Genomic DNA, 12,525 nt, shown 5'->3' with positions numbered 1-12,525 from the left:
AGGGAGCTGCGTTTCACACAGGGACAGAAGTGCTGGGGGTAGCCTGGTGGTTTCAGCCCACACTCATGCACTCACACACCTGAAAACAACCTTTCCTGCGAACAAAACTGCTAAGGAGCACCTCCAGACTAAACAACAACGTTGTGGTTGAGCAGGAAGCTGTCAGCCAGCTTCAACACGGTTCCTCTCCACCGAGATGGGCTTTGAGAGGTCCCTCTGGCTTGGCACGCTGCCCAGTGCCCACCTGCAGTCAGTTTCTCTGCCACTAAGGATGTGCTTGCTGCAAGACTTCTTTCAGGGCAAGATGGGTTCTATCCCAGTGCAAGGTTCTGGGTGCAAGGCTTATGTTTTGCTACAGAATCATCTCAACTCCATCAGCTCTCTGAGGTGACCTCAGAGTTCCTCAGCTCAACTCTCTGGACAGTACCTGAAGCAGCAAGAATTTTGTTCCACCTGGGTGGAGGAACATCCACTCCAGAAGCCTGAAAGACAGAGGTGAGGCAGGAGAATCTGGAGTTGAAATGCAGAGAAAGGACTGGATTGAGTCCCACTAAGTCAGCAGTTAAGCATGGGCAACAAGAAGGACACTAAAGGGCTGGCAGGAGTGAAGCAAGGAGGTGCCCATCATGCACTTCCTCCTTTACTAACACCTAAATGCTTTGTTCCAGTCCTTCCATACACCCCTAGGAGCAGCATCAACACTGTGTCTAGAACGAGCTCTCCAAGAGAAGGTCCCAGTCCTTCCACACACCTCTAGGGGCATCCACATCACTGTGTCTAGAAGAAACTCTCCAAGAGAAGGTCCCAGTCCTTCCACACACCCCCAGGAGCAGCAGCATCACTGTACCTTGAATAAGCTTTCCAAGAGAAGGTCTCTGTCTTTCCATACACCCCTAAGAGCATCCACATCACTGTCCCTTGAAAAGCTCATTCTAGATAAGGTCCCAGTCCTTCCACACACCCCTAGGAGCATCCACATCACTCTATCTAGAAGAAGCTCTCCAAGAGAAGGTCCCAGTCCTTCCACACACCTCTAGGAGCATCCACATCACTGTATCTAGAAGAAGCTCTCCAAGATAAGGTCTCAGTCCTTCCACACACCCCTAGGAGCATCCACATCACTGTATCTAGAAGAAGCTCTCCAAGATAAAGTCTCAGTCCTTCCAAACAACCCTAGGAGCATCCACATCACTGTATCTAGAAGAAGCTCTCCAAGATAAGGTCTCAGTCCTTCCACACACCCCTAGGAGCATCCACATCACTGTATCTAGAAGAAGCTCTCCAAGATAAGGTCTCAGTCCTTCCACACACCCCTAGGAGCATCCACATCACTCTATCTAGAAGAAGCTCTCCAAGAGAAGGTCCCAGTCCTTCCACACACCTCTAGGGGCATCTACATCACTGTATCTAGAAGAAGCTTTCCAAGAGAAGGTCCCAGTCCTTCCACATGCCCCTAGGAGCATCCACATCACTGTATCTAGAAGAAGCTCTCCAAGATAAAGTCTCAGTCCTTCCAAACAACCCTAGGAGCATCCACATCACTGTCCCTTGAAAAGCTCATTCTAGATAAGGTCCCAGTCCTTCCACACACCCCCTAGGAGCATCCACATCACTCTATCTAGAGGAAGCTCTTAAAGAGAAGGTCTCTGTCTTTCCACACACACCTCTAGGAGCACCCACAACACTTTACCTCTAATAAGCTCTCCAAGAGAAGGTCTCAGTCCTTCCATACATCCCCAGTAGCATCCACATCACTGTGTCTAGAAGAAGCTCTCCAAGAGAAGGTCTCTGTCTTCCCACACATCCCTAGGAGCATCCACAACACTTTACCTCCAATAACCTCTCCAAAAGGTTTGTCATGATAAGGAGGAGAAAAAGAACCCAACCCCAAACTGCCTTCTTTGGAAGACAGACTGCTTCAGAGAGGTAAGGATCACAAAGAGGAAGGGAGACTCCTGGATTTGCCACATCAACACTTTCCTCTTGGCTGCTTGCAGCTATTTTTAGCTGTCTTGATTAGATCAGAGAGGTTCAGAAGCCTTCCTCCTCAAGCTGAAGGCAAGAGCAGTGCTTCTGACAACCTCTTCACTCTTTTCCTGTACCTGCAAGCACATTGTGCTGGCAACACCACAAGCAGGTTAGTTTTGGAAGAGTCTTTGTGTGGGCTTCTGTGCTTTTGAGCCCTCTAGAGATGTAGGTATGTATGAAGAGGATGAGGATGTTTCAGAACTGAGGCTGGGTAGGTTTTTAGTTAAGAAAGGGGGAGGGAACCAAACCCCCAAACCAAAGCAAATTTGGGCAGTGGCAGGAGGCTCTGTTTGAACATGTGGAGGCAATGCTGAGCAATAAAAAGGCCTCAAGCCTCTGCCAGGGTCACACTTTTAAAAGGTGGGGGCTGTGCTCTCACAGTGACAAAGCTCAGAGGGAAGCCCCAAGGAAACTATTTAGCATCCATCCCTTTGTTTCCAGAGTGACCTCCAGACACATCCCTACATCATCCACTGAAACCAAGCTCCTATTGACCCGCTCAGAAACACCACAGCCTCCTGATTTGATGCTCCAGGCACTCACATCTTCACCTGCTCCAAAGTTAAAAGCATTAAAACCCCTCCCAAACCCACACCCCCCCCAAAAAAAACCACTTCACTTCTGGGAAGCTATAAAGTCCCTTTCAGAGCTGAACAAGGTTTACATTCTGAACTATGGCTACAAACCCACGAGTTTCACTGCAATGCCTTCTGGAGTTCAGTGGGAGATGCTATTTCTAGACAACAAACCCTCTAAATCAGGCTTCTCTAGCTAACCAGGTTACAAAATGCCTTTGCAAGGAGTCACAAGAGATTAAAAAAAGCCCTCTGGCAGCAGTTGAGTTAGGAGAGATGCTTGGAGAAAGCAGGACTTGTGGCAAGGAAAAAGGCTGCAGAGGGTTCTGCTGGCATTGCCAGCAGCTCCACGAGCAATTCCATCTCCACAGCTCTCCCAGCAAGTGAAAACAACAAACTTAATCTCATTATCAAACTACTTCACATTGGTGCTGGGGATCAACCATTCTTCTTCTGCTCCACTTCACATTGGCAGAGGCCCAGCTAAGCTCCACCAGCACTGGGGAAGAAGGGTGAGAGAAAGAATTCAAGCTCTGCCTCCATTCTGTCTCCCTCCTTAACTGCAATCCTGTTTGTGCTCTGATTCTCTGCTGAACCTCCACTGCTCAGGCTTTTGGCTGCTTGCCTCATGTTCCTAGCACTCTGAGATCAAACCAGGAGTGTCTGTGATGGTTTAGTAAGTCTAAAATCCTACCACCAATAGTTTGCTGTCCACCCTTGGTGGGATGAAGGTAGATCTGCCACAAAGAAAAGGGCCTGAGTTGCAGCAAGAGCTCCCAGCATCTTGTCTAAACTGTGATGTACACGCAGCATCATCAGAACACCAGCTGGTCCACACCCCAAAGAGCCTCAAAACCACCTCCACTGCTCTTCTGGAGAACAATGAGAACTGGAAAGGTCAGGGCTGACCTAGCAGTGAGGCAAATCAAGTCAGGGTTCAAGCATCAGCCTAAGTTGGACAGTTTCAGGCACATCAATTTGTTTTCCCTGCGGCACAGGCAGCTGAGCACATCTGAAAAGGTGAACAAAGGACATCCTGCTGTAGACAAGGGACTCTTGTGCAGTCACTTCTAGATGGCACCAACACCACACACAATGTTTTGGGGTCAAAGCACACTGTTTCTGACCTCCACGTGGCTCCTGACCTCCACGTGGCTCCTGACCTCCACACCTCCTTGTACATGAGGAACTAAAAGAAGCCACGATCAGTGGTGGAGCTTCTCCCAAACACCTTCTTTGGGCTCCTGAGTGCAAGCATCAGGCTCTGGAAGTGTAACTGTGTGTCAGGGGAGCACAACACGTTGAGGGGAGCAGTGTGCAAGCTGCTCCTCGTTGAAGCTCCACAAGTTTCTGCCTTCCACATCCTCCCAGCCACTCCTGCTTGGCCTTCTGGCCCAGTCCTTGTGTCCTGCACTCCAGGGAATGTTGCTACTACTATCAATTTTAGTTTGGGGAGTAAAGAACACTGGAAACTGATGAGTGTTTACCCATCAGTGCTACCCACTGGAACCATTAAGACACAGCTAGGCCAGTTACAAAGCACTAACCCCCAAGTAACCAAGTGACAGGTAGAGTGCATCCAGTGTCCAGTCACTTTCTGCTTGTCCTGCCTTGTCCATACCGTCTGGAGACAGCCAACCTGGGAGGGTAACAGCTTAGCAGCAGTGAGGTAAAAGAAAAGGAGCATTGGAATTCGTTGGAAAAGTTGCCTGAGTGCCTGGGTGAGGGCAACTGATGTCTGCTGAAGAGCAGTGCTGGATGCTACTGCCAGGCTCTACACCGCCTGGGGTCTACCCGCGGCGTTTTCAGCCCTCCTGAAATACCACTGGCACAGCTCACAGGAGCAGCTGATCCTGGCCCAGCACTTTATTCTGTCTTGCATGTGGCAGAAGAAGAAGAAGAAGAAGAAAAGGAGGACATCTTTTGAATCCAAAGAGCAAAGAAGGATCCAGTCAGCAAAGCAGAAGGGCGATGCCACCAGCGGTTGGCGTCCTCGGGTTGTGCCAAGCCCAAAGATGCTCTTGAAGATGCCTTGCAGGAGATGAGCAAGATGGCCAAAACCCAAGGCCAGCTGTGGTGGTGAAGATGCAATTTACCCTTTCATTGCCTCTCAGGCAGCCAGAGAGGACACCTAGATCTCAGGAGGGGGCAAACCATTTAACCTACATCATCCAGGTGGGTGCGTAGAGAGGGAGGGGGTGGGGGAACCAAAAAAGAAACCAAACCAAAGAGTCCTTAAGAACTGCTCCACAGCTGCAGGTCCTCCTCCTGTCAAGTCTGCTCTGGAGAGTGAAGGCAGCTCCAACAGTACAGCCAGACTTGGCTACAGGCAGGTAAACAAGAGTCTGCTAACAAAGGGCTAACAAAAGCTGCTGGCTGGGCTGCCAGTGGTGCACACAACCGTTCAGAGGATGAAGAGATGCTGTGGATGAGGTCCAGAGTGGGAAAACTGAGCCAACACCTGCTGCTGTTCTAATTATTTTGGGGGGGGAGTTTGGTTTTTATTCTTCTTCTTTCTTTGTTTTTCTTCCTTTTTTTTTCCCCCTACCTTTTTTTTTAGTTCCTTTTTTCCCTTCCTTTTTATTTTCTTCCTTTTTTATTTTCTTCCTTTTTTTCTTCCAATTTTTTCTCTTCCTTTTTTTTTCTTCCTTATTTTTCCTTCCTTTATTTTCTCTTCCTTTTTTATTTTCTTCCTTTTTCATTTTCTTCTTCCAATTTTTTCTCTTCCTTTTTTTTTCCTTCCTTATTTTTCCTTCCTTTATTTTCTCTTCCTTTTTTATTTTCTTCCTTTTTCATTTTCTTCCTTTTATTTCCTTCCATTTTTTTCTCTTCCTTTGTTTCCTTATTTTTCCTTCCTTTTTTTCTCTTCCTTTTTTTTCTTCCTTATTTTTCCTTCCTTTTTTTCTCTTCTTTTTTTCTTCTTTATTTTTCCTTCCTTTTTTTCTCTTCTTTTTTTTCTTCCTTATTTTTCCTTCCTTTTTTTCTCTTCCTTTTTTTTCCTCCTTATTTTTCCTTCCTTTTTTCTCTTCCTTTTTTTTCTCCTTCCTTATTTTTCCTTCCTTTTTCATCTCTTTTTTTTTTTTCTTTCTTATTTTCCTTCCTTTTTTTCCCCCTTCCTTATTTTTCCTTCCTTTTCTTTTTCTCTTCCTTTTTTTTTTCCTTCCTTTTTATTTTCCCTCTTCCTTTTTTTTCTTCCTTTTTTTTTCTCCCCTTGGGTGTTGTTTGTTTGGTTATTTTTTTTGGGGGGGGGTGTGTGTGTCTGTTTTTGTTTTGAATTCTCCTCTCACAAGAGGTTGGGGGGGGGATAGGGAGGGGGTAGACTATACAGAGGAAGGCTGTACAAAACTGGGCATTGGGCAGGCATTTCTTCAGCAGGCAAATCCAGGCTCTACCTGTCCTTAAGCTCTCTTGTCACCCTCTTGGTGATGCGTCCACACATCAGGCCGATGAGGAAGAGTACACAGATGCCAACTGTGATCACAGACAGTATGTAGTTCTTGGATGGAGAGGTCATAACTTGCATGGCAAGGTCAGAAAAGCCTTCTGCTGGAGCAACCTGGAGGTGAGAAGGGAAGACATGAGCCAAGCTGTGCTTCCCATGCGAGCTCGGCACTGATGGGCTTTAGCCTCTGGTGCTGCAGCTGCCTCCTGGCCTCGTTGGGCTTGGCCTGAACCACAAACAAGCAGGTTTGCAATGCTTCACCTGAAAGAACTGCCCAGGAGTGTCTCTTGCTCTGCAGCAAGGGGTTCTGCTGACCCCATTTCAATTCCTGACCTCATTTCATTACCCCATAGAATCACAGAATCAGGCAGGGCTGGAAGGGAGCACAAGGAGCAGGCAGTGCCAACCCCTGCCATAGCCCAGGGACACCCTACCCTAGAGCAGGCTGCACACAGCCTCAGCCAGCCTGGCCTCAAACACCTCCAGCCATGGGGCCTCAACCCCCTCCCTGGGCAACCCATTCCAGCCTCTCACCACTCTCCTGCTCAGCAACTTCCTCCTCCCCTCCAGCCTCACTCTCCCCACCTCCAGCTTTGCTCCAGCCCCCCCACTCCTGCCACTCTCTCACAGACTCAAAAGTCCCTCCCCAGTTTTTTTGGAGGCCCCTTCAGATATTGAAAGGCCACCAGAAGGTCCCCTGGGAGCCTCCTCTGCTGCAGCCTGCACAGCCCCAACTCTTTCAGGCTGTGCTCACAGCAGAGCTGCTGCAGCCTCTCAGCATCCTCCTGGCCCTTGGGTTTCTCTAGAGGAGACCAAGCCCAGCATGCACAAAGGACAGTATAGTCCTGCACTGTTCAGGAGGCAGCTGAGATATTTGAGAGAGTGAAACACATAAGCTGAAAAAAGGAGACCTGATTTCAACTGATCTGGACCAACCTAAAAATGCTGAACCTCATTCAGACAGGAATTTCATGACAGTTTAAGTTTTTCACCATAAGAGGACAGGCTAAGAGGTTGCTCAGCTTGGAGAAGGCTCCAGAGAGACCTTCTGGTGGCCTTTCAGTGCTTCAAGGGGCCTCTGAAAATGCTAGGGACAGACTTATGAGCAGGGCCTGCTCTGCCAGGTCAAGGGATGATGGTTTGAACTGCAAGAGGGAGGTTGAGAGTGGAGAGAAGGGACGACTGTTTAACACTGAGGGTGGGCAGTCAGTCACTAGTGGTGTCCCCCAGGGAGCAGTGCTGGGCACAGTCCTGGTCAATATCTTTATTGATGCTCTGGAGCAGGGGATTGAGTCCAGCAGCAGTGAGGTTGCAGAGGACACCAAGCCAGGAGCAGCTGTGGAGCTGTTGGAGGGGAGCAGAGCCCTGCAGAAGGACCTGGGCAGGCTGCATGGGTGGGCAGAGGCCAAGGGGATGAGAGTGAAGAAGGCCAAGGGCAGGTTGTGCACTTTGGCCACAGCAGCCCCAAGCAGCAGTGCAGGCTGGGGCCAGAGGGGCTGAGAGCAGGCAGGCAGAGAGGGCCCTGGGGGTGCTGTGAGAGAGCAGCTGCAGAGGAGGCAGCAGTGTGCCCAGGTGGGCAGCAGAGCCAGTGGCAGCCTGGGCTGGCTCAGGAGCAGTGTGGGCAGCAGCACAAGGGAGGTTCTTGTGCCCCTGTGCCCAGCACTGCTCAGGCCAGCCCTGGAGTGCTGTGTCCAGCTGTGGGCTCCTGAATTGCAGAGAGCTGCTGAGGTGCTGGAAGGTGCTGAGAGAAGGGCAGCAAGGCTGGGGAGGGGCCTGGAGCACAGCCCTGTGAGGAGAGGCTGAGGGAGCTGGGGGGGTGCAGCCTGCAGCAGAGGAGGCTCAGGGCAGAGCTGATTGCTGCCTGCAGCTGCCTGCAGGGAGGCTGTAGCCAGGTGGGGTTGGGCTCTGGTGCCAGGCAGGCAGCAGCAGCAGAAGGGGCCCCAGGCTGAAGCTGTGTCAGGGCAGGTGTGGGCTGGCTGTGAGGAGGAAGCTCCTGGCAGAGAGAGTGATTGGCACTGGCATGGGCTGCCCAGGGAGGTGGTGGAGTGGCCGTGGCTGGAGGGGTTGGAGCCAAGGCTGGCTGGGCACTGAGTGCCATGGTGTGGTTGGTTGGGCAGGACTGGGTGCTAGGTTGGCACTGAGTGCCATGGTGTGGTTGCTTGGCTAGGACTGGGTGCTAGGTTGGCACTGAGTGCCATGGTCTGGTTGCTTGGCCAGGGCTGGGTGCTAGGTTGGCACTGAGTGCCATGGTGTGGTTGGTTGGGCAGGGCTGGGTGCTAGGCTGGCACTGAGTGCCATGCTCTGGTTGGTTGGCCAGGGCTGGGTGCTAGGCTGGACTGGTTGATCTCTTCCAACCTGGTTGGTTCTGTCATTCTGGGGGCAGAGCCTGGCCCAGGTGCTAGGTCCCTGCATTCACTGCAGGCCAAGTCCGGGGCTCCAAGCAACCAGCTCTAGCTGGGGATGTCCCTGCTGACTGCAAGGGGGGGCTGGATTCGATGATCTTTGAAGGTGCTCTTCCTCCCCAAGCCCTTCTGTGAGTCAGTGCTGCAAGAAGCCAGCCCCTCAGGCAGAGCCAGGAGGGAAGGCTGCTCACCTTGGCAGCGTAGCTCCACATCTCGATGCGGTCGTTCAGGCGCTTCTTGCACTCGGGCTGCAGCCTCACTCGCTTATCTTCCAGGGCCTCCATCAAGCAGGACATTTCTGCAAGGCACAGGAGATGCTGCTACAAAATTGAAGCTGTGGCCTGCACACTGAGCTGTGGAAAGGGAGACTTCGTTCTCCTAAAGGCTGGAGGTTACATCACCTCCTCGATGGAGCTGTCAGCTTGGCAGAGCAGGGTTGCCTCAGGATCGGGGGATCACTGCAGCTGAGGGGCTGAGCTGGTGGAGAGGAGCTCCTGGGGAAAGGGCAGGTGGAGAGGAGCTTCACGGGAAAGGACTGGTGGAGAGGAGCTCCAAGGGAAAGGGCAGGTGGAGAGGAGCTCCAGGGGAAAGGACTGGTGGAGAGGAGCTCCAAGGGAAAGGGCAGGTGGAGAGGAGCTCCAGGGGAAAGGACTGGTGGAGAGGAGCTCCAGGGGAAAGGACTGGAGGAGAGGAGCTCCAGGGGAAAGGACTGGAGGGGAGGAGCTCCAGGGGAAAGGACTGGTGGAGAGGAGCTCCATGGGAAAGGGCAGGTGGAGAGGAGCTCCAGGGGAAAGGGCAGGTGGAGAGGAGCTCCAGGGGAAAGGGCAGGTGGAGAGGAGCTCCAGGGGAAAGGACTGGTGGAGAGGAGCTCCAGGGCAAAGGACTGGTGGAGAGGAGCTCCAGGGGAAAGGACTGGTGGAGAGGAGCTCCATGGGAAAGGGCAGGTGGAGAGGAGCTCCAGGGGAAAGGGCAGGTGGAGAGGAGCTCCAGGGGAAAGGGCAGGTGGAGAGGAGCTCCAGGGGAAAGGACTGGTGGAGAGGAGCTCCAGGGCAAAGGACTGGTGGAGAGGAGCTCCAGGGGAAAGGACTGGTGGAGAGGAGCTCCAGGGGAAAGGGAGGGTGGAGAGGAGCTCCAGGGGAAGGGACTGGTGGAGAGGAGCTCCAGGGGAAAGGACTGGTGGAGAGGAGCTCCAGGGGAAAGGACTGGTGGAGAGGAGCTCCAGGGGAAAGGACTGGAGGAGAGGAGCTCCAGGGGAAAGGACTGGAGGAGAGGAGCTCCAGGGGAAAGGACTGGAGGAGAGGAGCTCCAGGGGAAAGGACTGGAGGAGAGGAGCTCCAGGGGAAAGGACTGGAGGAGAGGAGCTCCAGGGGAAAGGACTGGAGGAGAGGAGCTCCAGGGGAAAGGACTGGAGGAGAGGAGCTCCAGGGGAAAGGACTGGAGGAGAGGAGCTCCAGGGGAAAGGACTGGAGGAGAGGAGCTCCAGGGGAAAGGACTGGAGGAGAGGAGCTCCAGGGGAAAGGACTGGAGGAGAGGAGCTCCAGAGGAAAGGACTGGAGGAGAGGAGCTCCAGGGGAAAGGACTGAAGGAGAGGAGCTCCAGGGGAAAGGACTGGAGGAGAGGAGCTCCAGGGGAAAGGACTGGAGGAGAGGAGCTCCAGAGGAAAGGACTGGAGGAGAGGAGCTCCAGGGGAAAGGACTGGAGGAGAGGAGCTCCTGGGGAAAGTCTGGTGGAGAGGAGCTCCTGGGGAAAGTCTGGTGGAGAGGAGCTCCTGGGGAAAGGGCTGGTGGAGAGGAGCTCCAGGGGAAAGGGCAGGTGGAGAGGAGCTCCAGGGGAAAGGGCAGGTGGAGAGGAGCTCCAGGGGAAAGGGCAGGTGGAGAGGAGCTCCAGGGGAAAGGGCAGGTGGAGAGGAGCTCCAGGGGAAGGGGCAGGTGGAGAGGAGCTCTAGGGGAAGGACTGGAGGAGAGGAGCTCCAGGGGAAAGGGCTGGTGGAGAGGAGCTCCAGGGGAAAGGACTGGTGGAGAGGAGCTCCAGGGGAAAGGACTGGTGGAGAGGAGCTCCAGGGGAAAGGGCTGGTGGAGAGGAGCTCCAGGGGAAAGGACTGGAGGAGAGGAGCTCCAGGGGAAAGGACTGGTGGAGAGGAGCTCCAGGGGAAAGGACTGGAGGAGAGGAGCTCCAGGGGAAAGGGAGGGTGGAGAGGAGCTCCAGGGGAATGGACTGGTGGAGAGGAGCTCCAGGGGAAAGGACTGGAGGAGAGGAGCTCCAGGGGAAAGAACTGGAGGAGAGGAGCTCCAGGGGAAAGGACTGGAGGAGAGGAGCTCCAGGGGAATGGACTGGAGGAGAGGAGCTCCAGGGGAATGGACTGGTGGAGAGGAGCTCCAGGGGAAAGGGCTGGTGGAGAGGAGCTCCAGGGGCAAATGGTCTGCTCAATATTTTTCCTGCCTTACTTCAATTATAGGGCCATAGAAAGTAAGGGGTTGGAAGGGACCCCTAAGGATCAGCCAGTCCAACCTCTCTGCTAAGAACAGGGCACCCACAGCAGCTTGCCCAGGATCACAATGCCCAGCTGGGGTTGGAAGCTCTCCAGTGAAGGAGACTCCACAACTTCTCTAGGCAGCCTGCTCCAGGTCCCCAGCACCTCTGCAGCAAAGAAGGTTCTCCTCATGTTGAGGTGGAACTTCCTGATGGACAATAGGAGGGCCATGAGCCAGCAATGTGGCTTTGTGGCCTCTTAGTGTCCTCCTGGGGTGTATCAAGAAGAACATGGCCAGTAGGTCGAGGGAGGTTTTCTTGCCTCTGTACTCTACTCTGCTGAGGCCACATCTGGAGTACTGTGGACAGTTCTGGGCTCCCCAGTTGGAGAAGGGCAGGGACTTGCTGGAGAGAGGACAGCAAAGGGCTGCAGAGCTGCTGAGGGGACTGGAACAGCTCTGCTGGGAGGAAAGGCTGAGAGGATTGGGACTGTGTAGCCTGGAGCAGAGCAGCCTGAGGGGGATCTCAGCACTGCTGATCAGCACTGGGAGGAAAGGCTGAGAGGATTGAGGCTGTTTAGTCTGGAGAAGAGCAGCCTGAGGAGGATCTCATCACTGCTGATCAGCACTGGGAGGAAAGGCTGAGAGGATTGAGGCTGTTTAGTCTGGAGAAGAGCAGCCTGAGGAGGATCTCATCACTGCTGATCAGCACTTGGAGGAAGGGCTGAGAGGATTTGGGCTGTTTAGCCTGGAGCAGAGCAGCCTGAGGAGGATCTCATCACTGCTGATCAGCACTGGGAGGAAGGTCTGAGAGGATTTGGGCTGTTTAGCCTGGAGCAGAGGAGCCTGAGGAGGATCTCATCACTGCTGATCAGCACTGGGAGGAAAGGCTGAGAGGACTGAGGCTGTTTAGTCTGGAGAAGAGCAGTCTGAGGAGGATCTCATCACTGCTGATCAGCACTGGGAGGAAAGGCTGAGAGGATTTGGACTGTGTAGCCTGGAGCACAGCAGCCTGAGGAGGATCTCATCACTGCTGATCAGCACTGGGAGGAAAGGCTGAGAGGACTGAGGCTGTTTAGCCTGGAGCAGAGCAGCCTAAGGAGGATCTCATCACTGCTGATCAGCACTGGGAGGAAAGGCTGAGAGGATTTGGGCTGTTTAGCCTGGAGCAGAGGAGCCTGAGCAGGATCTCATCACTGCTGATCAGCACTGGGAGGAAGGGCTGAGAGGACTGGGGCTGTTTAGCCTGGAGAAGAGCAGAGGGTTGGAACTGCCTGATCCTTGTGCTCCCTTCCAACCCTGACTGGTTCTATGACTGACTCCAGCTCAAAACACCCACTGGGCAATCCCTCTGCACTGCAACAAACCAGATCGGAGCACACGGCCAAAAGAATCCTGACCAAACAGGAATACACAAAGGATATCCAGAATATCAGAAAGGCAAGGGAAAAATAAACCCAGGAAAATCCTTGGGATGCTGTTTTTAATGCCAGATAAGAGTCAAGACAGATGGGAAACATTCCAAACCCTTTTCCCTGCTGCTTTGCTCAACGGCCACACGTTACTGTGCAGCTAGCAGGAGCAAAGTGCAAGAGCATGACCTCAGACAG

At 53.1% G+C, this 12,525-nt stretch overlaps 1 protein-coding gene across 1 annotated transcript in view; it reads right to left on the bottom strand.

Moving 5' to 3' along the window:
- Nucleotides 1-4,451: 4,451 nt before the first annotated feature.
- GLG1 (golgi glycoprotein 1) overlaps nucleotides 4,452-12,525 on the bottom strand; it is a 139,123-nt gene continuing 131,049 nt past the window's right edge. Inside the window, exons 25-26 of the mRNA XM_064160520.1 lie at nucleotides 8,639-8,745; nucleotides 4,452-6,159 (exon numbers count right to left, since the gene is read on the bottom strand). Of these exons, the coding sequence (XP_064016590.1) occupies nucleotides 5,992-6,159; nucleotides 8,639-8,745 (275 nt within the window). The 3' untranslated portion in view covers nucleotides 4,452-5,991. The remainder of the gene's footprint in view (nucleotides 6,160-8,638; nucleotides 8,746-12,525) is intronic.

This window comes from Pogoniulus pusillus, chromosome 20, assembly GCF_015220805.1.
Source record: "Pogoniulus pusillus isolate bPogPus1 chromosome 20, bPogPus1.pri, whole genome shotgun sequence".
In the NCBI taxonomy this organism is placed as follows: Eukaryota; Metazoa; Chordata; class Aves; order Piciformes; family Lybiidae; genus Pogoniulus; species Pogoniulus pusillus.
Note: the sequence above shows the minus strand (reverse complement) of the source record. Positions and strands in the feature narration are given on the sequence as shown.